We start from the raw sequence: 27,928 nt of genomic DNA on the forward strand, positions 1-27,928 counted from the left end.
CCCAGCACTGTACCTTACAATGACTTCAGTATCACAGGATCCATTTTAATTTATTTCCTCCTCCCACCCCCACCCCCAACCCCAACACACACACTCTGCCCCCTTGTTTTGATGATTTTAAGATAGTAGATAACAGTTCTAATCTAGTTTGCTACTCTTTATGTTTACAGGCCTGTGCTCAGTTCCAGCTCAGAACTGAGAAGCCGATCATAACCTTCACCCCTGTTGTGTTTCATGAGAGAGGTGTTTACTTCTCTCAGATTCATCATGTTAAAGTGCATCTACAAGAAAAAAAAGTTGAATAATTAAGGAATAAAAATGGCTGGAAGTGCCACCTATTATTACAAGAGTTACTTTTCTGAAACTACAATGAGATTGTAGTTTCTAGTTGGACTGTCTCACTACCTACTTATGTAAAGCACTTCAAGTTGCAATCCAGTAGAAGCACTATCAACTTCGTCTATTCAAAAAGAAAATGACAAAATGATTGTGAAGAATGAAATTCAAATTTGGATTCTTTTTTAGTAGCAACCCAGCACTGTACCGTTACAATGACTCCAGTATCACAGGATCCATTTTAATTCATTTCCTCCCCCTTCACCCCCAACACACACACTCTGCCCCCTTGTTTTGATAAGATAGTAGATAGCAGTTCCAGAAAATGCTGAGTCATGTCCTTGACCTATACCATATCTAACTGAAGAGTTCCAGTAAGCTATGTGTTATGTATGGGGTGATCATTTAGAACAACTTCTCTCACCTGGATACTGATTTCCTTCAATTATGCTGTGCTCTTGTAATTGAGAGCCGAGTTCTGATAGCCTTGGAAAATAATTGTGGGTTGACTGAGTGTAAATATTTTATGACAAAGGGTATCTTGTGTGAATTGTGAGCTGTTTATATTTATATCCATAATAACATTCCCAACAGTTTTTAACCTAGGTCATGCAAAATAGTTCAGCTAGTAGGTGTGCACAGTAACAATATTCGTACAGAGAGATTTGCTAAAATCTTTCTCTTTCTAATCTGGCAGCTATACAGAAAAGCTATACAGAAAAGTCAGAAAGCAGAAGAGAAGAAAAATTAAATCAGGAAGTAGTGAGTTGATGATGCCAAGTTTGGAGTTTGAAAATCTGAATTTTAGGAGGAGTGGAAGACAGAGTATGGAGTTCCAGTTTTGCATAGTGGGAAGGGATGAGTTAGAGTAGAATGAATCTTGCTTTATACATGGTAAGGATGCAAGAGGAGGTGGAGCATGTAAGATGGTTTTCAGCTTAAGGAGAAGAGATGGTATTCATTAATTGGATGCAAGATATTGTTGAGTTCTTCAGCTATTTTAAGTGTCAGCTGTGGCTCAGTCGGTAGTACGCTCGCCTCTGGGTCAGAAGATTGTGGGTTCAAGTCCCACTCCAGGGACTTGAGCACATAAATCCAATGGAGTACTGAGGGAGTGCTGCACTGTCGGACGTGCCGTCTTTTGGATGAGACGTTAAACCAATGCAGATGCACTTCCTCCACTTAGGGCGATCTTTGGCCAGGGACTCCCAGGTGTCAGTGGGGATGTCGCACTTTATCAGGGAGGCTTTGAGGGTGTCTTTATAACGTTTCCGCTGCCCACCTTTGGCTTGTTTGCTGTGGATGAGTTCCGAGTAGAGTGCTTGCTTTGGGAGTCTCGTGTCTGGCATGCTCCCTCAGGTGAACGCAAAAGATCCCAAGGCGCTATTTCAAAGAAGATATTTATCCCTCATAACATAACACATAAAAACTGATTATCTGATTATTATCACATTGCGGTTTGTGGGAGCTTGCTGCATGCAACTTGGCTGCTGCGTTCCCCACATTACAACAGTGACTACAAAAGTATTTTGTTGGCTGTAAAACGCTTTGGGGCTTCCAGTGGTCATGAAAGGCGCTATATAAATGCAAGCTTTTTTTGTGTCTATAGTTGTGAAATTGTACATACTCAAGAACCTTTTTTTAAAAATTGGTTTTATTGCCATTTATGTAGCACATTTAACGTAGTAAAACGTACCAAGGCACTTTATCATCATCATAGGCAGTCCCTCGGAATCGAAGAAGACTTGCTTCCACTCTTAGCATGAGTTCTTAGGTGGCTGTGCAGTCCAATACGAGAACCTCAGTCTCTTTCACAGGTGGGACAGACAGTGGTTGAAGGGAAGGGTGGGCGGGGAGCCTGGTTTGCTGCACACTCCTTCCGCTGCCTGCGCTTGATTTCTGCATGCTCTCGGCGACGATACTCGAGGAGCTCAGCGCCCTCCCAGATGCACTTCCTCCACTTAGGGCAATCTTTGGCCAGGGACTCCCAGGTGTCAGTGGGGATGTCGCACTTTATCAGGGAGGCTTTGAGGGTGTCTTTATAACGTTTCCGCTGCCCACCTTTGGCTTGTTTGCTGTGGATGAGTTCCGAGTAGAGTGCTTGCTTTGGGAGTCTCGTGTCTGGCATGTGAACTATGTGGCCTGCCCAGCGGAGCTGATCAAATGTGGTCAGTGCTTCAATGCTGGGGATGTTGGCCTGGACGAGGATGCTAATGTTGGTGCGTCAGTCCTCCCAGGGGATTTGTAGGATCTTGCGGAGACATCGATGGTGGTATTTCTCCAGCGACTTGAGGTGTCTACTGTACATGGTCCATGTCTGAGCCATACAGGAGGGCGGGTATTACTATGGCCCTGTAGACCATGAGCTTGGTGAGTTTTGAGGGCCTGGTCTTCAAACACTTTTCCTCAGGCGGCCGAAGGCTGCACTGGAAGCGGTTTTGGATCTCATCATCAACGCCTGCTCTTGTTGATGGGAGGCTCCCGAGATAAGGGAAGTGGTCTACGTTGTCCAGGGCCGCGCTGTGGATCTTGATGTCTGGGGGAGGCAGTGCTGTGCGGCGAGGACAGGCTGGTGGAGGACTTTTGTCCTACTGATTTAGCGAAAGGCCCATGCTTTTGTACGCCTCTGTAAATATGTCGACTATGTCCTGGAGTTCAGCCTCTGTGTGTGCACAGACGCAGGCGTCGTCTGCGTATTGTAGCTCGACGACATAAGTTGGAGTGGTCTTGGACCTGGCCTGGAGACGGCGAAGGTTGAACTGGTTCTATAGTTTAGTTCCACTCCAGCGGGGAACTTGTCAACTTTGAGCTGGAGCATGGCAGCGAGGAAGATTGTGAAGAGGGTTGGGGCGATGACACAGCCCTGCTTGACCCCAGTCCGGACATGGATTGAGTCAGTGATGGATCCGTTGGTAAGGATCATGGCCTGCAAGCGGAAGATGGTGACGTACTTTTGGGGGCATCCGAAACTGAGGAGGACACTCCATAGACCCTCGCGGTTGATCGTGTCAAAGGCCTTTGTCTAAGGGCTGGCGCTGTTCCCTGCATTTTTCCTGAAGCTGTTGCGCTGTAAAAATCATGTCTGTTGTGCCCCGGAGGGGACGGAATCCGCACTGCGACTCCGGGAGGAGCTCCTCGACGACTGGCAGAAGACAGTTGAGGAGGACTCTAGCGACGACTTTCCCAGTGGCTGATACGGAGATTCCTCTGTAGTTGCTGCAGTCGTATTTGTCCCCTTTTTTTAAAGATGGTCACGATCACTGCATTTCTATGATCTCCCGACATCTAAGATCTCCAGATGAGAGAGACGAGGTCATGTATTCGCGCCAGCAGTGCCTCTCCGCCATACTTCAGTGCCTCAGCAGGGATTCCATTCGCTCCCGTAGCCTTGTTTTTTAGCTGTCTTATGGCTTTTTCTACCTCGTGCAGTTTTGGGGTTTCACTGAGGTGGTGGCGGGTAGCATGCTGCGGAATGGAGTCGAGAACACTCGAGTCAAAGGCAGAGTCTCGTTTGAGAAGATCTTCGAAGTGCATCTTCCTACTGGTCCTGACTGCCTCAGTGTCCTTGATGAGTGTTTCCCGTTCTTGGCCAGCAGCGGGGTGGGACCTTGGGTGTTTGGACTGTAGGTGGCCTTGACTGCGATGAAGAATCCTCGCACATCATGGCTGTCGGCCAGCTGCTGGATCTCTTTTGCTTTCTCCATCCACCTCCTGTTCTTTAGGTCCCGAGTTTTTTGTTGGACCTTGGCGTTTAGCCGTCTGTAATGCTGCTTTGCTGCTCCCGAGTTGGGTTGTTTAAGGCTCAGAAATGCCCTATGCTTGCAATCTATTAGCTCTTGAATCTCCTGATCATTCTCATCAAACCAGTCCTTGTGTTTCCTGGTTGAGTGACTGAGTGTCTCTTTGCAGGCACTGGTTATGGAGGCCTGGAGGGCAGACCAAGCGCTGTGGGCATTCTGCGTCTCGGGGTCATCAAGGCACACCAGGTTAGCTGTGAGGTGCTGATTGTAAAGGGCTCTCTTAGCTGGGTCCTTAAGTGCCCTGGCCTTGATTTTTTTTTTGTGACGCTGCTTCTGCTGCCCCCTTCTCTTTGGGGCTATGTTGATTTCAATGATGGATTGGATTAGGTGGTGGTCCGTCCAGCAGTCATCAGCTCCTGTCATGGCACGGGTGAGGCGCACATCCTTGCGATCCCTGACTTGGACGATGACCTAGTCGAGCAGATGCCAGTGTTTGGAGCGAGGGTGTTGCCACGATGCCTTATATTTGTCCCTCTGGCGGAACAAGGTATTGATGATGACAAGTACATGCTCTAGACATTTTGTCAGGAGTAGGGTACTGCTGGAGTTGGCTTTCCCCACCCCTTCTCTGCCAATCACGCCTCCCCAGAGGTCTGTGTCCTTGCTGACCCTGGCGTTGAAATCGCCGAGGAGGATCAGTTTGTCACCCGCGAGGACTCGGGTCAGGGATTTTTCGAGGTTGGAGTAAAAACCCTCTTTGGCCTCGTGTTGCATCGAGTGTTGGGGCATAAGCACTGATGACTGTGGCGCACTGGTTCCGGGATAGGGTGAGTCGAAACATCATGAGGCGTTCGTTAGCCCCGCACGGGGAGTCTTTGAGGCGGTTGACCAGCTCGTTTTTGATGGCGAACCCGATTCTGTGGAGGCGACGTTCTGCCTCTGGTTTCCCTTTCCAGAAGAAGGTGTAACCTCCACCTTGTTCCTTGAGCTGGCCTTCCCCTGCCCACTAGGTCATGCTTAAGGCGGCAATGTCGATATCAAAGCGCCTAAGTTCCCGGGCAACAATGGCAGTGCGGTGTTCCAGTCTGTTGCTGTTGGGGTTGTCCATGAGAGTCTTGACGTTCCAGGTCCCGAACTTCATGTTAGAGGAATGGAAGATGCCTGTGAGTGATTTTTAACGTGGGGTGGTCGTTGCACACCGGCTATCACACTGGCTAAGCTGAGCAAGGTCTTGGTCCAGTGGCAAAGGGGTCCAAGATGACTGGAGACCAGGCACTACTGTATGGGCCTAGTTGCCTACGGCGAGATGTTGGCCGCAGGGTAGCGCCCTTGATGGTAGGTGGTCCAAGGCTTGGTTGGGGACAGGCATTGGGGGGGGGAGTGGTCCACTGGGGCTCATGTGTGAGGACAGAGGGGGTCACAGCCATTGTACTCACCACGTGCTGGAGGAGGAGATGAGGCCAGGAAGGAGAGGTCCAGATAGGGGGGCCGGGGGTGTGGAGGCCCGATAGTCAGGTCCAGCTGCCCAGTCGCTGCAGGAGGTCCAGCCGGGAGGCCCAGGTTGCGTCGAGTCACCGCAGGAGGTCACTTCACAAGAGCGTTATCAAACAAGTTTTGACACCGAGCCACACAGATATTAAGGCAAACTTAGTCAAAGAGGTAGGTTTTAAGAAGTATCTTAAAGGAAGAAAGACAGGCGTAGAGGTTTAGGGAGAGAATTCCAGAGCTTAGGGCACGGGCAGCTGAATGCACAGCCGCCAATGGTGGAGGGATTAAAATCGGGGATGTTTGAGAGACCAGAATTGGAGGAGTGCATTTATCTTGTAGGGCTAGAGAAGGTTAGAGATAGGGTGGGGTGAAACCATGGAGGGATTTGAAAACGAGGATGAAAATTTTAAAATCGAGGCGTTGGTTAACCAGGAGCTAAGGTCGGTCAGCGAGTACTGGGGTGATGAGTGAGCAGAACTTTGTGCAAGTTAAGGCATGGACAGCAAAGTTTAGGATGACCCAAAGTTTGCCGAGAGTGGAAGATGGGAGGCCGGTATGGAGTGCGTTGGAATAGTCAGGTCTAGAGGTAACAAAGGCATGGATGAGGGTTTCGCCAGCAGATGAGCTGAGGCAGGGGCAGAGTCAGGTGATGTTACAGATGAGGAAATAGGCGGTCTTTGTGATGGCACGGATATAGAAACTTGGAAAATAGGTGCAGGAGTCGGCCCTTTGGCCCTTCGAGCCTGCACCACCATTCAATATGATCATAGCTGAACATGCAACTTCAGTACCCCATTCCTGCTTTCTCTTCATATCCCTTGATCCCTTTAGCCGTAAGGGCCTCATCTAACTCCCTTTTGAATATATCTAACGAACTGGCTTCAACAACTTTCTGTGGTAGAGCATTCCACAGATTCACAATTCTCTGAGTGAAGAAGTTTCTCCTCATCTCGGCCCTAAATGGCTTACCCCTTATCCTTGGACTGTGACCCCTGGTTCTGGACTTCCCCAACATCGGGAACATTCTTCCTGCATCTAACCTGTTCAATCCTGTCAGAATTTTATGTTTTTATGAGGTCCCCTCTCATTCTTCTAAATTCCAGTGAATCTAAGTCTAGTTGATCCAGTCTTTCTTCATATGTAAGTCCTGCCATCCTGGGAATCAGTCTGGTAAACCTTCGCTGCACTCCCTCAATAACAAGAATGTCCTTCCTCAGATTAGGAGACCAAAACTGTACACAATATTCAAGGTGTGGCCTCACCAAGGCCCTGTACAACTGCAGTAAGACCTCCCTGCTCCTATACTCAAATCCCCTCTCTATGAAGGCCAACATGCCATTTGCCTGCTGTACCTGCATGCCAACTTTCAATGACTGATGTACCATGACACCCAGGTCTCGTTGCACCTCTCCTTTTCCTAATCTGTCACCATTCAAATGATAATCTGCCTTCCTGTTTTTGCCACCAAAGTGGTTAACCTCACATTTATCCACATTTTCCTGCATCTGCCATGCATTTGCCCACTCAACTAACCTGTCCAAGTCACCCTGCAACCTCTTAGCTTCCTCCTCACAGCTCACTGCCACCCAGCTTAGTGTAATCTGCAAACTTGGAGCTATTACATTCAATTCCTTCGTCTAAATCATTAATGTATATTGTAAATAGCTGTAGTCCCAGCACTGAACCCTGCGCTATCCCATTAGTCACTGCTTGCCATTCTGAAAAGGACCCGTTTATTCCTACTCTTTGCTTCCTGTCTGCCAACCAGTTCTCTATCCACGTCAATACATTGCCCCCAATACCATATGCTTTACTTTTGCACACTAATCTCTTGTGTGGGACCTTGTCAAAAGCCTTTTGAAAGTCTAAATACACCACATCCACTGGTTCTCCCTTGTCCACTCTACTAGTTACATCATCAAAAAATTCTAGAAAATTTGTCAAGCATGATTTCCCTTTCATAAATCCATGCTGACTTGGACCGAACTTGTCACTGCTTTCCAAATGCGCTGCTATTACATCTTTAATAATTGATTCCAACATCTTCCCCACTACTGATGTCAGGCTAAGCTGTCTATAATTCCCTGTTTTCTCTCCCTCCTTTTTTAAAAAGTGGTGTTACATTAGCTACCCTCCAATCCATAGGAACTGTTCGAGTCTATAGAATGTTGGAAAATGATCACCAATGCATTCACTATTTCTAGCGCCACTTCCTTAAATACTCTGGGATGCAGACTATCAGGCCCTGGGGATTTATCGGCCTTCAATCCCATCAATTTCCCTAACACAATTTCCTGACTAACAAGGATTTCCTTCAGTTCCTCCTTCTCGCTAGACCCTCAGTCCCCTAGTATTACGGAAGGTTATTTGTGTCTTCCTTCGTGGTTGGAAGTTCACCTCTGGATCAAATAAGAAAATGGTGGGCGGGGCAGCATCATTAAACCTCAACAAGCAAGAAACCAACATGCCAACATATAGTTAGACTAAATGTCAACCGACAATTATTTATACTGTTCAGATACCATTTTTAAGGGCTTCAATGGCATGTACAAAGGTATTGTAAATAAATTTTCATGATCACACTGCACTGTCAACCTATTTGAGCAGTAAAATATATTCATAGTATTTGTGAATGGACTGTGCACTGTAAAAATATTGACTGCTAAAATGTGTTTGAAGTAGTAGATCATAGTATTGAGAAGTGCCAATATTTAAAAAAAATCTGATTGACATATGAAATAGTTCATGTTAAAATTTAATTTTGCAGCATGTTTTATGAATGTGACGTTTTGATAATTTCAAGGCAAGGAAAACACATTTGTACAAAAGCCATAAATATAGGTTTGTGACCCTAGAAAAATTTAAATATATGAATATATACATTTCTTCCCTGCCTTCCAACCCACAGCCACAATAAACTAAAGGAGTTGCCGGATGAACTCTGGAATTTAAAGAGCTTGAAAAGTCTGCATGTTCATCACAACGAATTAGAACGGATTCCGGAGGGTATAGGTCAACTTGTCCATTTAGAAGAGCTGGTATGTTGCTGAATTTATTGGAGGAGTTGCTAAGGATGTCTCAAATGGCTGAAAGATAAATGTTTTTTCTTAACAAAAACACTAAATATTAACCAATATTTTCCTTTGATATTAATGGACCTGGTCTACATTTCCTTCTACTTTATTTTACAATTGTGATTTTCTTTTTATTTCAGTTGTTGAGCATTGTTGTCATATATAATATATATTGCAATAACGTTATACCACTGTTGAAGTGGAAGGTTATCTTGTATATAAGTAAGGAATGGAGTGGAAGACCAGCTTGAATGATGAATTTTGTACTTGCAATGCTGTGACCACTGTCCAATTTTGCTTTATTCTGCAAGACATTTGTTACTATGTGAAGATTTCAAGAAATACTTAAGGGGAGACGTACATAATTTGTAATTGTGACTTCTTACCTTGCTTTCTACAGGTCACTGTTATGCCTGAGACCTATACCTTTCAGTATTTTTATTTTCAGTCCTATGACACATTGCTCCAGTAAATTTGCAGTGTTATAGTGATAGGCAAACTATTGTTTAGTTTAGGCTGCTGAAGAATAGCAATAAGCATCAGAAACCATGCAGCAGGCCCTGGACTATCTAAGAGCAATATCACAGGGAATCTGAAACAACAATAACAGAAAATGTTGCAAATAGTCAGCAGGTCAGCCAGAATCTATGGAGAGCACAGATGAATTAACATTTCAGGTATAGCATCCACGTCACAGTGGATTTACCAGTTACATATAAATGCTAATGGAACACCTGTGGAGTTGCTCATAGTAAGCTAAATGATGCATAATGACAGGAGTGTTAAACCATATGATTATATTGTATTCTCCTAAGGTGCAGCGATGTCATTTTTGAGGCAACACAGTCTAATTATTGTTGAGTAAACATAGGCCATGGTCAGAGTTTAATTGTTTGATTAGGGAAGTTTGGAGACTTGAGTATGTTTGTTTGATTCAGACTGGAGGTCTGAAGTACAAATCAGGAGCATATGGTATTTTAAGATTGTTTTGTATTTGCAATGTAGTGTGACATCTGGAGTGCAACATTTGTGTGCTGAAATATCAATTTAATTATTATGAGCTGATGATCTTATCCCTTCTGTCAGTCTCTCCTTTCTGTTCTCCTACTCGCTTCTGTCTGCTGCTTCTCTCTGTTTTCCTCCTCCACACCCTCTCTTAGTTTCTCATTCTGTGTCTCTTCAGCTTACCCTGCTTCTTACCCTCTTCCCCATCTCTTACTCATCCCCCTTACCTTCCTGCCCCTCTCTTCCCCACTCTCTCTTCATCCTTTCCCATCCCACTCTCCCTCTGTCCTATCTCTCCCACCTTCTCCATTCTCTCCTAACCATTCTATACCACCTTTGCTGCCACTCATAACTTTCTTTTCTACCTCTCGCTCCTACTCTCTTCACTATCTATCTACTCCATTCCCTAGCCCTCTGTTACCCCTTTCTCCCTTCTATCTCTCTCACTGCTCTCCCTCTCAGGCACCAATTGTTTATGCTGATTTAGAAACTAGGTGCAGGAGCAGGCCATTTGGCCCCTCGAGCCTGCATCGCCATTCAATAAGATCATGGCTGATCATTCAACCTCTGTACCCCTTTCCTGCTTTCTCTCCATACCCCTTGATCCCTTTGGCCATAAGGGCCATATCTAACTCCCTTTTGAATATATCTAACGAACTGGCCTCAACAACTTTCTGCGGTAGAGAATTCCACAGGTTAACCACTCTCTGAGTGAAGAAGTTTCTCCTCATCTCAGTCCTAAATGGCTTACCCCTTATTCTTATACTGTGACCCCTGGTTCTGGAACTCCCCAGCAACGGGAACATTCTTCCTGCCTCTAACCTGTCCAATCCCGTCAGAATTTTAAATGTTTCTATGAGATCCCCTCTCATTTCTTCTAAACTCCATTGGATACAAGCCCAGTTGATCCAGTCTCTCCTCATATGTCAGTCCTGCCATCCCAGGAATCAATCTGATGAACCTTCACTCTACTCCCTCAATGGCAAGAATGTCCTTCCTCAGATTAAGAGACCAAAACTGAACACATTATTCTGGGTGTGGCCTCACCAAGGCTCTGTACAACTGCAATAAGACCTCCCTGCTCCTATACTCAAATCCTCTAGCTATGAAGGCCAACATGCCATTTGCCGCCTTTACCGCCTGCTGTACTTGCATGCCAAACTTCAATGACTGATGTACCATGACACCCAGGTCCCGTTGCAGCTCCCCTTTTCCTAAACTGTCATCATTCAGATAATCTCTCTTCCTGTTTTTGCCACCAAAGTGGATAACCTCACATTTATCCACATTATGTTGCATCTGCCATGCATTTGCACACTCACCTAACCTGTCCAAATCACCCTGCATCCTCTTAGCATCCTCCTCACAGCTCACACCGCCACCCAGCTTAGTGTCATCTGCAAACTTGGAGATAGTACATTCAATTCCTTCATGTAAATCATTGATATATATTGTAAATAGCTGGGGTCACAGCACTGACCCCTGCGGCCCCACTGGTCACTACCTGCCATTCTGAAAAGGACCTGTTTATTCCGACTCTCTGCTTCCTGTCTGCCAACCAGTTCTCTATCAACATCAATACGTTACCCCCAATACCATGTGCTTTAATTTTGCACACTAATCTCTTGTGTGGGACCTTATCAAAAGCCTTTTGAAAGTCCAAATACACCACATCCACTGGTTCTCCTTGTCCACTCTACTAGTTACATCCTCAAAAAATTCTAGATTATTTGTCAAGCATGATTTCCCTTTCATAAATCCATGCTGACTTGGACCGATCCTGTCACTGCTTTCCAAATGAGCTGCTATTTCATCTTTAATAATTGATTCCAACATTTTTCCCACCACCGATGTCAGGCTAACCGGTCTATAATTCCCTGTTTTCTCTCCCTCCTTTTTTAAAAAGTGGGGTTACATTAGCTACCCTCCAGTCCATAGGAACTGATTCTAATTATTGTACATCAGTTTTTAACTTTCTAGTGCATGGTAATGAGATTCCCAGGAAATTTTAGCATAGCTGGTTTTTGGGAAGATCGGTGTAAATTTCAGCACAACTTGTCATTTCAGGAAATTCCCAACCAACAATCACAGGTACAATGACTAACATGCGTAAGGAGGTTGAGAGACACTGGCTGCTCCTTCGTGGTAGTACATGCAGCTTGATGAAGGACTACCATTACATAAAAGTTGCTTGCATTCGGGGGCAGTATCTGTGGCCAAAGTTTGGCTGGAATATTTTGATTATGTGGTGGTCTCAAGGGGGAGTTTATTTGTTCATGCCATTGATACCCCTCTCTCTATTCAAGTAATTATGTATGAGCAGGAAATAGATCAGAGACATGAAGTATGTTCACTTGTCTGAAGAATAAAATAATTTAATGTTTCATTTTGGCCTTGTTTCAGTAAAGCTTAAACAGCCTGTATGCTGAAAGTTTTAGGAAGCACGTTTGAGCACATTTGAAAGACACAATATCCAGTTCGCATATCAAGTGGGGACATATTGTTGTACCCTAAGTTACACTATTGGAAAAGTAGTGTATGAAAGTGAGGGATGTGGGTTCCATTTATAGGAGTGACTGACGTCGCTGAACCAGAGACATTATCTGCAACAGACTTGAATTTCTAACACGTGGCCTAATACTTCTGAAATTATGGGCCCAAGTTTCAACTAGATTCGCTCCTATTTTTTTTGGAGCAATTATTTTTTTTTGGAGTATTCTAGAAATTGCAATTCTCCACATTTAGTTTGCTCCAGTTCTAGTGAGTTAGTTTAATTTAGTTTTAGTTTAGTTTTTTTTTCAAAAGGGGACATGTCCAGCCACTTACGCCTGTTTTGCAAATTTGAACTGCGAAAATTTACTCCAAACTAAATTAGAACGGAATAAGTGTCCACTTTTGTATGCCAGGAAAAACCTTGTGTAGAGTTAAGAAATCAGCGCAGCTAGCCAGAGATTGTGGCGGGGGGGGGGGGGGGGGGGGGGGGGAAGAGAAGGGAAGAAAAGAGAAGAGAAGAGAAGAGAAGAGAGAGCACTAAACACCTTCACTTTAAAAAAAAAATAAAGAACCATCACGATCAATCAAATCAAAGATTAAAAAAATCAAAGATCAATCAATAAATAAAAAAATAAAAGTCCCTACCTCACCTACTGCAGCACGCAGCGCCTATCTGTTCGGCCAGGGGCTGGAAACTGTTCACACAGCAGCAAAGCTTACTAAAGCATGCAGCAGCATATCTTCGGCTGTTCGGCTAGGGGCGGGAAATCGATCACCCAGCCAATGTTCCTGTGCCATTGCACATGCGCACACACTCCAACGTGCATGCGCAGCGCTGCCGGCACTCAGACACACTGGGTCCTAGCCCGGCCCCCATGCCAGCTGTGTAGACACAGCACGTCGATAGCTCCGCACCCACAGCTCAAGCTGCGCTGCGCTGCGCCGACTGGAATGGAGGCCTGCAGATACTTCAGAATAGCGAGGTACTGTTTAAGCGCACTTTTAATTCTAAATTCTAGGCACAAGGCTCGGAGGTACGCCGTTCTAATGACCAGTTCAAACTTTGGCTCTATAAAACAACAATGTCACATTGCAAATGTAATGTGCTCCTTTGGTATTTGTAGCAATCATAAATGCTGGTTGATTCTCAATTGTACCTTGAAACTGACCAATACATTCAATCTGTAAAGTTCTTTCACAAACAACAATTAAACTCTTGAGTGGCCTCAGTGTGTTTTTACTTAATATTTATACTTCTTGGCCTTAAATGAACAGACCACCTTAAATACAGCACCACTTTTACAACAGAATGATGTCTGGTATCCATACTTCTGTCACTATCATACGATGTACAGTAAGCAATACCAGAGGGGATCCTTTAGTCATATATTAAAAACGGTACAGCAGTAGTTTTTTGCCACATTTCCTGTTTCACAATTATATTGTTACGATAGATTTTGGGCGATGTGAGTAAACTCTTAGCTGGTTGGCTCCAACGTCACCCTCAGCGCTTCCATTGTTTCAGTGCTTTCATGATGAGCTACTGTAAGTAAAACTGCAAACACTCGGCACCTGAACTCTTCTGCCCGCCCCTCCCCCGGCCTTTCTGTAGTCCTCCTGTCCCTACCTTGACTGCTTACATGTCGTATTCTATTTGTTGGCCATTGCTGACTTTGCAGCTATCTACCAGCTCACGGTGTGCAATCTTACAGGCAGCCCATTATAGTGTAATTAAAAGCTGTAAGAATATGGCTGTTTTTGTTTTGTATTAAAATAAAGTAATGACAGAACTGCAATATAAACAGATTTAGTTTCAACTGTGTTCTTGCAAATCTGCTTCCCCCCCATCAATGACACTGATAGCATTGGAGCAGGATGAATTTCAAGATTGAAGACATTGTATTGTGAGGATAGGCACATATAGATTATTAAATAAGCTAGTTGGATAATATTGAGGTAAAAGTGTTGTCAGGATTAAAACATGGGGGTGGAAATTCGGTCGCGCCTCTGTTGCGGCTTTAACCCGGGTGGAGTGGTAAATTTTTTGCCAGGAAATGGTTTGTGTCTCCAGCCTCAAAATTCACCAGCTGGGCCCTGTGTATGGAATGGAGCGCTAAGGGAGGCGTTCTGCACCTCTTTTAAGGCGCTAGGCCGGCTGAGCAAATGAAAGTCCCGAGGTAAACAGCCGGCCTCGGAGTGCCCTAAGAGAGGCTTCCATGAAAAAAAAAGTCTGGAAAAAAAAAAAACCTACCCAAAATATTCCCAATACTTTATTGATACCACAGCCACATGAATCGCAAAATAAAAAACAATCACGCTTAACTTAGGTAGACATTCCTTCCCTCGCTGCACCTGCTACAGCTGGGACTGGCAGCTTTCACAGGCAGTCCCACTAGGACGTGCTCTGGGTGGGGTGGGGGGGGGGCTCCGATTGGGTGAGTTTCATATTTCAGGCCGGTATCACAACGTGGGTGTTGCACACCGGCTCGCCTCTCCCGGGTGGTTCTTCGCCGCACACCAGCAAATCCAGCACCGAATGTCCCGGCGGGATGCTGGAAGCTGGCCGCCCACCTGGAAATACTTTCCGCTTCCATGACAGCCCCTCCGGGGTGAAAACAGAGAAGGCAACAAACTGAGAATCTACACCATAGGCTTTTAAAACACAGGATTTTATTCACAACAGAGGGGAGTGTAAGGAAGGATATTGCTCTAATGTAAAAATGCAATGTTGCTATAGAGCATATTTCAACGGTTTTGTACAACAAAGCTATGGCCCAGGAAAAGCAATGTTTGGAACTAACAGTAGAGTATAAGATACAAAGCCCCTCAACCAACATTCCCTCTAAGCTGTGCAGCTGTCTTCCAGTCCCGGCTTTTCCAATGTGAAATTTCACGCAGGTGCAAAACTTTGAATGGGCCGCCCAGCCCGTTAAAGGAGCCGTGCACCCAAAATAAAATTAGGGGGAACATTGCTTTCATCCCTATCTGGCAATCTGTTCAAACAACTTTGGGATGGTTCATAAAACAAAAAATAGTGTTCCATCCAGCAGGAAGCAAATCATAAGGAAAATGATGTAAGAAGAGATGCAGAGCAAGAAATTGGCCTCCTGTGTCCTGGAGATCGTGACTTCATCCGGCTGCGCAGCACCCCGGATCCAAACTTCGGTTCTGCCCCCTGCAGCATTAGCGGGCATCAACACCAGCAGCTGCAGGAGGCGTTGTTGGGGAGGGCGGCTGCTGGGGAGCGGTATTTAAAGGTAATGCTGCTCGTGTCAATGATAAAAAATATTTTTACCCCTAAGTTTATTTTTTCAACTTTTTTCTGTGCTGCGATTGATCAGCCCTGCACTCTGTTAAGAGTGCTTGGGGCTGATTGTCACGGCTGCCGTCGGCGTGGAAGAACATTTGTTTCTATGCAGAGCCTGCAGCAATGTATCTTCCCTTTAAGGAAGGGAAGGAACCTCAGCTTCCGGCAGCGCTGCTCTCGACATTGAGCAACGCTGCATCTCTTCCACCCCTCTTGCTGGCTTTAGCGCTCCAAGGGAAGTGGTAACGCTTGATTTAGCATTTCACCTCCTTCCTGGAGTGCTAAACTGGAGGTTCGCGTCGGTTTCACTTGCGTAGCGCCCGGCGATACTTTTGTGCTACCATAAAAGTTATCGCCCCAAATGGGGCACGATGCAATTTCTCCCCCACAATGTTTTTACTCAGAAACTTTTGCCTACTTTCAAGACCAGGTTATATGAACAGGCTTGGAGAAGCCATTTTCATGATTTGCAACCAATTTCTATGCATGTTTTAGTTAGATGCAAGGCTGATGTGTATTGCCCTGTATGAGGTTTTAAGATGAATATTTTGTAGTAATACTTAATAAGTTAGTTCTCAGACATATCACTGTTTCTAGGTTTTGAATCTGTTATAAGGATAAGGAAAGAATTATCCAACAAGCACAATTGGTGTAATGATTGGTTTATGTTCTATTCAATTCCAGCAGTTTATCTTCTATGTAAAGAAGTGCACATATGTCTGTCCTAACTTTGCCCTTCAAACCGAACCCCTCTCCGCTTATTGTCCTGCTACCCTTGCATATCTGAAAATATTGTTGCGTTCACTCTGTCTATCCTGTTAATTAGCTTATCTACCTGTATAGGTTATCTTTTGAGAGGTCTCTGAATGCAAACTTGTCACAAACCAGAACCGTAAAACCGATTGGTGCAATGTATAGCTTCAGCTTGAACCCTGGGGACTGAACACAACTGATTTAGTAATATAACACAACATCCTAACTGATGCTTATTCTCAATTAATATTAGTAAAAAAATAGTACTGGAGAAATTAATGGGACTGAAAGTCGATAAATCTCTTGAGGATCTACACCCGAAGGTTTTGAAAGGGGTGGTTGTGGAGACGGTTGCATTGGTTGTCATTTTTCAAATTTCCATAGATTCTAGAACGGTTCCTGTGAATTGGAAGGTAGCTAATGTAACCCCACTATTTAAGAAAGGAGGGAGAGAGAAAACTGGGAACATCAATAGTAGAGGAAATGCTAGAATCTATTATTAAGGACGTGGTAACAGGGCACTTAGAAAATAATAATAGGATTGGGCAGAGTCAAATAATAATAGGATTGGGCAGAGTCAAGGCGGATTTATGAAAGGGAAATAATGTTGAGTTTTATGAGGTTGTAACTAGCAGAATAGATAAGGGGCAACCAGTAGATGTGGTGTATTTGGATTTTCAAAAGGCAGCCACAAGGGGTTATTAAACAAAATTAACGTTCATGGGATTGGGGGTAATATACTAGCATGGATTGAGAATTGGTTAACAGACAGAAAACAGAGAGTAGGAATAAATAGGCAATTTTTGGGTTGGCAGGCTGTAACTAATGGGGGACTGCAAGGGTCAGTGCTTGGGCCCAGCTATTCACAATCTATATCAATGATTTGGATGAGGGCATCAAATGTAATATATCCAAGTTTGCTAATGATACAAAGCTAGGTAGGAATGTAAGTTGTGAGGAGGATGCAAAGTGAATTCAAGGGGATATAGACAGGCTAAGTGAGTGGGCAAGAACATGGCAAATTGAATATAATGTGGAGAAATATGAAGTTGTCCATTTTGGTAGGAAAATAGAAAACAGAGTAATTTTTTAAATGGTGAGAGATTGGGAAATGTTGTTGTTCAGCGGGACCTGGGTGTCCTTTTACACGAATCACTGCAGGTACAACAAGCAATTAAGAAAGCAAATGGTATGTTGGCCTTAATTACAAGAGGATTTGAGTATAAGAGTAAAAACGTCTTTCTGCAATTATATGGGGCCCTGGTGAGACTGCACCTGGAATGTTGTGTACAGTTTTGGTCTCCTTATCTAAGGAAGGATATACTTGCCACTAAGGGAGTGCAATGAAGGTTCATCAGACTGATTCCTAGGATAGGGGTATTGTCGATTTGAGTAGACTAGGCCTCGAGTTTAGAAGAATGAGAGGTGATCTCATTGAAACATACAAAATTCTTACATAGCTTGATGGGTAGATGCAGGGAGAATGTTTCCCCTGACTGGGGAGTCTGGAACCAGGGGTCACAGTCTCTGAATAATGGGTCAGCCATTTTGAACTGAGATGAGGAGAAACTTCTTTGGAATCTTTGGACTTCTCTATCCCAGAGGGCTGTGGATGTGGAGGCTGTCGTTGAGTATATTCAAGACAGACATTGATAGATTTTTGGATATTAAGGGAATCAAGGGATATGAGGATAGTGCAGGAAAGTGGAGTTGAGGTAGAAGATCAGCCATGACCTCATTGAACGGAGGAGCAGGTTTGAGGGGCTGAATGACCTACTCCTGCACCTATTTCTCTTATGTTCTCACTTGACTGTTTTAGATATGGTGAGTAAGAAGTTAATTAACGCACAGGGTCTCATTTAAATTTACCCATGGCAATTTTCATCTACTACCAATCAGGAATGAAAAGTCAACTGTGATTTTAAAATATTGGAATATTTGCATTTAGCTTCATATAGTTTCCAAAGGAAAAGGATCCCGTCATCTTAGGCTACCGTAGGACTGTTGCTCTCTGTCTACTTGGTGCTTCCCAACCTTACTTTAAAAAAAAAATGAATGAGTGCTTAAAAATACTAAATAAATGTGCATCTTGGAAATGACAGCAAGGAAACATGGATTTTCATACATATTTGTTTTTAGGGACCAAAGCTGTACCCCATCCTGAAAATGCTAGTTGCAAATCGGTTGTGTCAGTTATTGGAATACTGATTCAGTTTTCTATGTTTGACAGGATGTGTCCAACAATCAACTTTCAACAATTCCAAGCACCCTCGGGGAGCTATCGGGTCTACTGCGATTCAATCTGGCTAACAACAAACTGAAGAGCATACCCATGGACATTAGCAAAATGAGAAGTAAGACAGTTGGAAAATAAAAGACTAATGTGAAAAACGATTTCCTATGTTTATTTTTCATATTGAAGCTGCCATATGATATTCTGATTTATACTTGCTGATAGTTAGGTGCAAATTTAACTAAACTTTATTAAGATTTCATTATCAAGAAAAAAAGTGACTTTTTGTCTTTTCTTGAATGGATATAATACTGATATTGTCTCAGTGCTGGAGTACATTGCCACACTGTCCAATTGAGAGGGGGAACTGAATCATTTGAAATTATTGTTGTTTTTTACCCAGATTTGAGTGTCTTAATTCCGCACATGTTTCTGAGATGGTTCCTAACTGAACCGAGGAGTGTCATTGAATGCACCCTTAGATATCAATTTAGTGTCCATAAGCCTCACCGTATAGAGCTTGCTAGAAAAAGGTATACCTGTATTATCAATCTTGGAGAGAGGAGAAGGGAAACAGGTATGAATACAGCAATTAAATTGAAATGGTTCTGATTGCATTATCTATCGGAACAGCATCTGAGCCCTTTTATATTAAGTTTTGTAGTATGAAACAAACCACGTAGATTAATTTGCTATATAATTTATCTTATTTTATTCAGGCTTAAAATTGTTGGATGCAACTCATAATGAACTGGAATGTGTCCCTCCAGAATTAGCGAAGATGGTGTCATTAGAACAACTTTACCTGAGGCATAACAGACTCCACCACCTACCAGAGTTTCCATCCTGTAAATATCTGAAGGTACTTTGAGAATACCAAGAAAATGTTATCAACACTAACCAACACCTGCTTTTTAAAAATAATTTCTTGATAGCTAGTTGAAGAGGGTGCTTATCAGGGTCTTACCTATACACTTGTACACATGTTTTAGTCTTCTGTTACTTTTGTGTTTTAAGATTTCTAGTTAGAGGCAGCCTTGGATATGTTTTGTGTGAACTCCCAACAAATCAATGTGATGTCATAAGGTTCCGTACTACTGCTACCCTATATTAATAAGAACAATGAGGTGTGGCTAGTGATCCCTATTTGTAATAGCTCTGAAGTGGGATTTTAGTATGTCACAGCAGGAATTCTATATATCTATATAATATATATATCTATATAATAGTATTTAAAAAAAAATAAAAACACAAAAAGGGTATTCTCTGAAGCAGTCTGTAGCTATCGTTCTAAAACATAAAAACTGAGCTTCGACATCTGATGAACGTAAGGTTGTTTTCCTATATTGCATTTAAGGCAAAATGGCAATTAAATAGCGTATCGTTTACACTTGTTGAGATCTTCATCTGCATTTGGCCCAGCTAACAAATTGGTGAAATCTTTTTCCCTCGACCCCCTCGCTCGCCTTTCCCCCCCGACCCCCTCGCTCGCCTTTTTCCCCCCCCGACCCCCTCGCTCGCCTTTTTCCCCCCCGACCCCCTCGCTCGCCTTTTTCCCCCCCGACCCCCTCGCTCGCCTTTTTCCCCCCCGACCCCCTCGCTCGCCTTTTTCCCCCCCGACCCCCTCGCTCGCCTTTTTCCCCCCCCCGACCCCCTCGCTCGCCTTTTTCCCCCCCCCGACCCCCTCGCTCGCCTTTTTCCCCCCCCGACCCCCTCGCTCGCTCGCCTTTTTCCCCCCCCGACCCCCTCGCTCGCTCGCCTTTTTCCCCCCCCGACCCCCTCGCTCGCTCGCCTTTTTCCCCCCCGACCCCCTCGCTCGCTCGCCTTTTTCCCCCCCCGACCCCCTCGCTCGCTCGCCTTTTTCCCCCCCCGACCCCCTCGCTCGCTCGCCTTTTCCCCCCCCCCGACCCCCTCGCTCGCTCGCCTTTTCCCCCCCCCCGACCCCCTCGCTCGCTCGCCTTTTTCCCCCCCCGACCCCCTCGCTCGCTCGCCTTTTTCCCCCCCCGACCCCCTCGCTCGCTCGCCTTTTTCCCCCCCCGACCCCCTCGCTCGCTCGCCTTTTTCCCCCCCCGACCCCCTCGCTCGCTCGCCTTTTTCCCCCCCCGACCCCCTCGCTCGCTCGCCTTTTTCCCCCCCCGACCCCCTCGCTCGCTCGCCTTTTTCCCCCCCCGACCCCCTCGCTCGCTCGCCTTTTTCCTCCCCCGACCCCCTCGCTCGCCTTTTTCCCCCCCGACTCGCTCGCTCGCCTTTTTCCCCCCCCGACCCCCTCGCTCGCTCGCCTTTTTCCCCCCCCGACCCCCTCGCTCGCTCGCCTTTTTCCCCCCCCGACCCCCTCGCTCGCTCGCCTTTTTCCCCCCCCGACCCCCTCGCTCGCTCGCCTTTTTCCCCCCCCGACCCCCTCGCTCGCTCGCCTTTTTCCCCCCCCGACCCCCTCGCTCGCTCGCCTTTTTCCCCCCCCGACCCCCTCGCTCGCTCGCCTTTTTCCCCCCCCGACCCCCTCGCTCGCTCGCCTTTTTCCCCCCCCGACCCCCTCGCTCGCTCGCCTTTTTCCCCCCCGACCCCCTCGCTCGCCTTTTTCCCCCCCGACCCCCTCGCTCGCTCGCCTTTTTCCCCCCCGACCCCCTCGCTCGCTCGCCTTTTTCCCCCCCCGGCCCCCTCGCTCGCCTGCGCTCGCGCTTTCACCTGCCCCTCGCTTGTGTTTTCTGGCCCGCGGTTCCTCCTTCCCCCCCCCCCCCCCCCCCCCCACTCGCTCCCCCCGCCTCCCGCCCGGGCCTCCTCTGCCTCCCGCCCCCCGCCCGGGCCTCCGGGTCCCCGCGCCCCTGCTCCCCTCGCCCGCGCTTCCTCTCTCTCTCTCTCTCTTTCCCCCCACCTCCTTTTAATAACTTTTATGTTATTTTAAATTTCTTATTGCTAGATTTTTTTTTTGATGTCCCAACATTCAAAATGTAAATTTAATCTTACCACTTGCATAGAATAAGCAGAAATGACAACGTGGATTCAGACTCTTCAGCTCAACTAGTTTGTTTCGCTGTTTATCTTCAATGAGCCGTAGTCCTAATCCCATATGGCCATCCGGTTCCCATATCTCTTTCTTAGTCTTTTCTTCAACCACCTATCTGACTTGTTAATGGTCTCTGTTCCAGTAGTGCATTCCACAAGCTCACACCCTCTGAGTATAAAACAATTTCCTGCTCTGTCCTAAATCTCTTGCATTTAATATACGGTGTGGATGCTGTCAACGACTGGAAGCTGCGCTGAAGCGTTCTGCGTTTAAATCTGTGGTGGTTTAAGTATGACTATATAATGCAACTTAAAAATAGCCCAACTATCAGTGAAGGAGAGGTGGTGAATGCAATTTAGATTTAGCTACTTTACACAGTAACATGAATTGTAACTGTTGTGATTGTACATTGAGACAGTGAGGGTTTATAACATTAGCAAATTGGCAAAGCTGGGTAGCTTTTGATAAGAGAAGCAATTTGGGTGATGCAGTAAAATATAGTATTTTTAACTTGGGGCCTGGCTGGATGAACCACAATGATCTTTCTGATTGTGTACATTTCTACGTTCCTTCATGTTGTGGTTGCAATAATAAATGGTGTTGCATCGGTGTTTGTAGCATATTTTGTCTCCGCCCCACATTCCATTATTATAGATATTACAGAATTTTTGTATATATTGGCCCTGAATTTGTGGTCAGCAGTGAAGCGGAGACGTTTGCTGCTGGCCCGGATGTCCCACATGAGGATCTTGCAATCCCCGTGTCAAGAACTTCAGGATTTCCGACCTTGAATTCAATTCAACGGAACTCAATTGGATTCCCCTTGTTCGAACTGCTGTGACATCAACAGGCTGTCTAAGCAGTCAATCAAAAGGCAGAATTCTCTCACAGCAAACAAGGAATGAGTAAGCCCTTAAAATTCTAGCTTTTTAAAATAGGAAGAGAGAGCAAAAGAAAGATTGGGGTTCTCACATGGGAGAAAGGCAAACCTAAAATAAAGATGGACAAACTTAATTAAAATTTTTTAATAAGCTTCTTAAAAATTTTAATTTTTATTAAAATGGACAAATTTCACACTGCACAAAATTAAAATTAGTTTTCCCGGCCCTTTGTTTAGCAGTCACTATGCTGTTAAAACCTTAGTTACACCTAATTTCCTTTTGGGTTCAACTTTTAGTGGGGAATTTAACAGTGTACTTACTGCAGAAGAGCCAAAGGTTTTGTCAGTTTCAATGATTTATGAGATTTCACTGATTGCCAGCTCTGGAGGGAGGGGGGCAAAGCGCAGCCTGTTTGGAAGCTATCATCGACAGACCACATGTGCATGCGCCAAATCCCAAAGTTTTGTCAGTTTCAAAGGTGGTATGACGGTGTATTCTGACAGTTCGCCATCATACTGACCGCAAATTCAGGGCCAATGTAATTGGTCAGTTTGAACAGTTGTACTTTAAAAAAAAAATTCAACTCAGTTTAACAACAGTCTTGCGAGGGGAACAGTTGAGCCTTTTATGATGATTTTCTACTTTTTAAGTATCTTTTATTGGATCTGCAAGCTATATTTGAAGAATGTAATCAGAAAAGGAAATGTTGTGACTAGAAAATATTCAAATGCTGCAGCTCGTGGTTTATACTCTACCCTATGTCCACCTGTAGAAAAGACATGCAAATCAATGTGATGGATAAAATGTGATGATGTAACTAAATAGAAATGTCTTGCACCAGTCTGTATTACTTGTAAATTTATAAGTTTAACAATTGTACTACTACTGCACTTCAGGAACTACATGTCGGAAATAACCAGATTGAGTATTTGGGGTCAGAGCACCTGAAATATTTAAGTGCCATCAGTGTACTGGAGCTCCGCGACAACAAATTGAAATCGTTGCCAGATGAAATTCTTCTGCTTCAAGGCCTTGAACGACTTGACCTCACAAATAATGACATTAGCAGGTACATGTAGATGTGCTAGTAATTCTTTATAATAGTGCACATTATTAAAAATTTAATTTATTATCATCTATTTTCAAACCCAAATAATGCAGGACATTCCAATTAGGATATAGAAATGTGTGCATTGTTTAAGAAGCAATGTGTCACTTGATGCATCATGCCTTGTCATAAAGCAGTAGGGTATAGTTTGTAACTGTTGTTCACAATGCAACTGGGAGTTGCTAGATGCAAGCTGTACCTCCCCAAAGCGGAAAATCTCAGGGCAACCTACACTAGACTATTGTTGTGCAGTTCCTAGTGCTAGGTCAGGAGCTTCATTGGTGGCAGCATACCTGCTCAAGCTCTCTGCAGGGGAATGTTTTAAAATGTACAGAGCAGAAATAAAGATTGTGGGGTGCATTGAATTAGTGCACTGTGTTGCCATCTTTGGCATTTGGGTTTGAAGGTAGCCCAGTTACAAGGATCCCATATGAAATCAGGTCCTGTAATATCAACTCGGCTCATAGCATATATTGGTTCACCACATAAAAATGGACACTGTGTCTTGAGTTATCACAATATTTACAACTTCATTCAGAGGTTATTAAAAAAAATCTGGTGTGAGAAATAGAAAATCAATATATAGGGCCAGGAATAAATCATTTGACTTAATGAGCCTGCTGTGCCATTTTTGTAGCCATTGCAATTCTCTTTAAATTCCAATTCACTGACATTTCTCCATATCTTATTACCCTTACTTACCAAGTATGTGTCAATCCCCCTTAACACCCCAATTGGCTTTGCTTCTATTTTCTGGGGCAATGTATTCCATATTCTCACAATCCTTTGTGTGAAGGAGTTCTTCCTGGATTCACTTTTAATCAGCTTAACTATAATTCTAAGATTATGTCCCCGTGTTCCAGTATCCCCAATTGGCATTATCCATCCGATCACCTCTTAACCTCCTCATCTGCAAGGTATATAATTTAAGTATACGCAGTATCTCCTCATTCTACATATCAGCTTGGCGAATTGATGTAAATTATCCTTACAAAGGTGGGGTGGCCAATTTTCTATTTGAAGTCTGATCCGAGGCCTGTATAATTTCAGTAGTTTTTCCTTGCTTCAAAAATATGTGGTGAAACCCTGTCTCCAATTGGTATTTTTGATCATTTTTTGAAATTGAGCTAGCTTTTAATGACTTGCATACCTAGACTGCTAAATCCATTGAAATGCATTGATAACCCTATTAGGGCGCCACCTGCAGGCACAGCGGGGATAGTAGCTAAATCTAATGGAAATATGTCATAAAGCCTAGGAAATGCATTTTGAAATGGAATCTGTGATCCACCTACGATTTTTCATACATTTTCAATGTCTCATGGCCGGCCTCCCATTTTTCATCTCCATAAACTTAACCTCATCCAAAACTCTGCTGCCCGAAGCCTAATTCGCACCAGTCCCATTCATCCATCAACCCTGTGCTCGCTGATCTACATTGGCTCCAATGTTTTTGATAAGCCGCGTGGCCGTGCAGTGCTCTGGAAGTCCCACACAAGCTGCTCACTGGCTTTTCAATAGAAATAACAATGCATGCACATTGATTGGCTCCCAGTTCAGTGATGTTTCAATTAAAAAATTCTCATCCTAGTGTTCAAATCCCTCCATGGCCTTCCTCCTCCCTATCTCTAACCTTCTCGAGCCCTACGAGAGCTCTGCATTCCTCCAACTCTGGCTTCTTGTACATCCCTCACTTCATTTGTCCCATCATTGGCAGCTGTGCTTTCAGTCGTCTAGTCCCCAATGTTAGGAATTTCCTCCCTAAACCTCTCTGCCTCTTCACATCTCTCTCCTCCTTTAAGCCGCTCCTTCAAATGTACCGCTTTAACCAAGGTTTTGGTCACCTGTCCTAATGTCTCCTTCTTTGGTTTGGTGTAAATTTTTACACTCATGTGAAGTGCCTTGGGACATTTTACCAAGTCAAAGGTAGTATGTAAATGCAAGTTGTTGCTATATAAAGCTGGCACACCAGCAGCAGCACTTGGGGTATACCACTCATTACTGCCTGCCAACCTAAGAATGTTCCTTTTATCTGAACTCTGCTTGCCCCTCAATCAATTGACTATCCAACAATAACAATTTGTGTTTATATAGCGCCTTTTAATATAGTAAAATGTTCAACGTTGCTTCACAGGAGTATTATAAGACAAAAAATTTGACACCGAGCCACTTAAGAGGAAATTAGGGCAGATGACCAAAAGCTTGATCAAAGAGAGAGGTTTTAAGGATCATCTTAAAGGAGGAAAGAGAGGTTTAGGGAGGGAATTCCAGAGCTTGGGGCCTAAGCAACAGAAGGCATAGCCACCGACGGTTGTGCGATTATAATCAGGGATGCTTAAAAGGGAAGAATTAGAGGAGCACGGATATCTCGGGGGATTTTGGGGATGGAGGAGATTTGAAAACACGGATGATAATTTTGTAATCGAGGCGTTGCTTAACCGGGAGCCAATTTAGGTCAGCGATATTATTAATTTGAGTAATTCAATTTTCTGCTATGCTCTAAATAGTAACAGATTTCAATATGGTAGTATATTTGATATAATAGAAGTTACAAAGTTGAAATTCAGCCTGTAATCTTTTCTCTATCCTAAATTGATGCTGAGTTCCTTAACTCTACACTGCTAGCTCTGATTCCATGTACCTGTTTTAGCTGGTAATCGCTTGTGTGGAACATTATTAAATGCGTTCTGAAAATCTACGTGTATGACATCCTGCTCTATCCACTACTTCACTGATTCTATTACAGTTCTCTTAAGTTCATTAGGCATGACCTACCTTTCACAAAATCTTGCTGATTCTCCAGGGGATCAGTCACTTTATTGCCACTGATGGATTCAATCAGTTTTTCTGCTGCATACATTGAACACATGGGCCAGTTTGTCTCTTTCTTTTTTGCGTAAAGATGTAACTTTCAGTCTTGTTCAATCCCCAAATCTGCTGAATTTTGAAAGATTTTAACTAATAATCCCCATTTTCCTTGTGTATATTTATTTTAATATACTTTAATGTCTGCCCCTGGAGATTTGTCCAGTTACAATCCCATTGCTTTTTCCATGACAATTTATTTGTTTGTACTAATCCCTGCAAGCTTCTCTCTAATAATTTCTAGTCTTCCATGTACTTCTAGTACTCCTACTCCTCCGCTCTGAAGAATCAGATAGAATATTCATTTACCATTCCTCTTAATATGATACCTAAATCTGTTTTGCCCTTCACTACTTTTTTCTTTGCATGTATTAAAAACGTTTCCTTTTTTTTTCTTGATCCTTTTAGTGTTTGATAATTCTCCCACAATTGTAACAGTAATTTCAAATCGAGCAACTTATTTGCGTTTATGCAAAAGAACCGTAAAAAATACTTGCGATGTGTAACATAAGTTTCCATAAAATCTCTTGTCCTTTCATTAAATCCTCTTTGTGACTTACTCACAGCTTGCCTTATGAGCTAGGAAATCTTCCAAAGTTGAAATCTTTGTTGCTGGAGGGTAATCCACTGCGTGCTATTCGCAGGGATATTATTAATGTGAGTAATTCAATTTTCTACTATGCTCTGATAATGAACAGATTTCAATGTGGTAGTATATTTGATATATCATGTAATAGATTTTACAAAGTTGAAATTCAGCCTGTAATCTTTTCTCCATCCTAAATTCATGCCAAGTTCCTTAACTGTACCATGAAGAGGTGTCGCACTGAAGAGACAATCATTCCCAGAAGACACTTCTGCATCTTTTAGTGGCTAGTTATGATATAGCATTGTTGAGGCCTGGGAACAGATTCATAGAAACATAGAAACATAGAAAATAGGTGCAGGAGTAGGCCATTCGGCCCGTCGAGCCTGCACCGCCATTCAATGAGTTCATGGCTGAACATGCAACTTCAGTACCCCATTCCTGCTTTCTCGCCATACCCCTTGATCCCCCTAGTATTAAGGACTACATCTAACTCCTTTTTGAATATATTCAGTGAATTGGCCTCAACAACTTTCTGTGGTAGAGAATTCCACAGGTTCACCACTCTCTGGGTGAAGAAGTTTCTCCTCATCTCGGTCCTAAATGGCTTACCCCTTATCCTTAGGCTGTGACCCCTAGTTCTGTGCTTCCCCAACATTGGGAACATTCTTCCTGCATCTAACCTGTCGAAACCCATCAGAATTTTAAACGTTTCTATGAGATCCCCTCTCATTCTTCAGCTCCAGTTGATAAATGGCACACAAAGACCACGGAAGGAGAGACGAGTGTCTTTTTTTTAAAAAAACAGTCTTGCCTTCAACAAAACAAAAAGTAATCATAAATAATACTTATGCTATTCCATTTTGATGGATGCTGGCCAAGCAGATCCAGTACTGCTACAACACTGGCATCTACCCGGCAATGTGGAAAACTGCCCAGGTATGACTTGTCTACAAAAAACTGGAGAAATCTGGCCAATTACTGCCTTATCAGTCTGCTCTCAATCAGCGAAGTGATGGAAGATGCCGTCGACAGTGCTATCAAGCGGTACTTACTCA

The 27,928-nt window shown here is 44.1% G+C and overlaps 1 protein-coding gene across 1 annotated transcript in view; it reads left to right on the forward strand.

The window, feature by feature from the left end:
• Positions 1 to 27,928, forward strand: part of lrrc40 (leucine rich repeat containing 40) — a 104,301-nt gene that overhangs the window by 18,883 nt on the left and 57,490 nt on the right. Inside the window, exons 4-8 of the mRNA XM_070886985.1 lie at positions 8,473 to 8,602; positions 18,427 to 18,550; positions 19,149 to 19,291; positions 23,208 to 23,380; positions 26,851 to 26,941. Coding sequence (XP_070743086.1) covers positions 8,473 to 8,602; positions 18,427 to 18,550; positions 19,149 to 19,291; positions 23,208 to 23,380; positions 26,851 to 26,941 — 661 coding nt within the window. The remainder of the gene's footprint in view (positions 1 to 8,472; positions 8,603 to 18,426; positions 18,551 to 19,148; positions 19,292 to 23,207; positions 23,381 to 26,850; positions 26,942 to 27,928) is intronic.

The sequence above is a fragment of the Pristiophorus japonicus genome, chromosome 8, assembly GCF_044704955.1.
Source record: "Pristiophorus japonicus isolate sPriJap1 chromosome 8, sPriJap1.hap1, whole genome shotgun sequence".
NCBI classification, from domain to species: Eukaryota; Metazoa; Chordata; class Chondrichthyes; family Pristiophoridae; genus Pristiophorus; species Pristiophorus japonicus.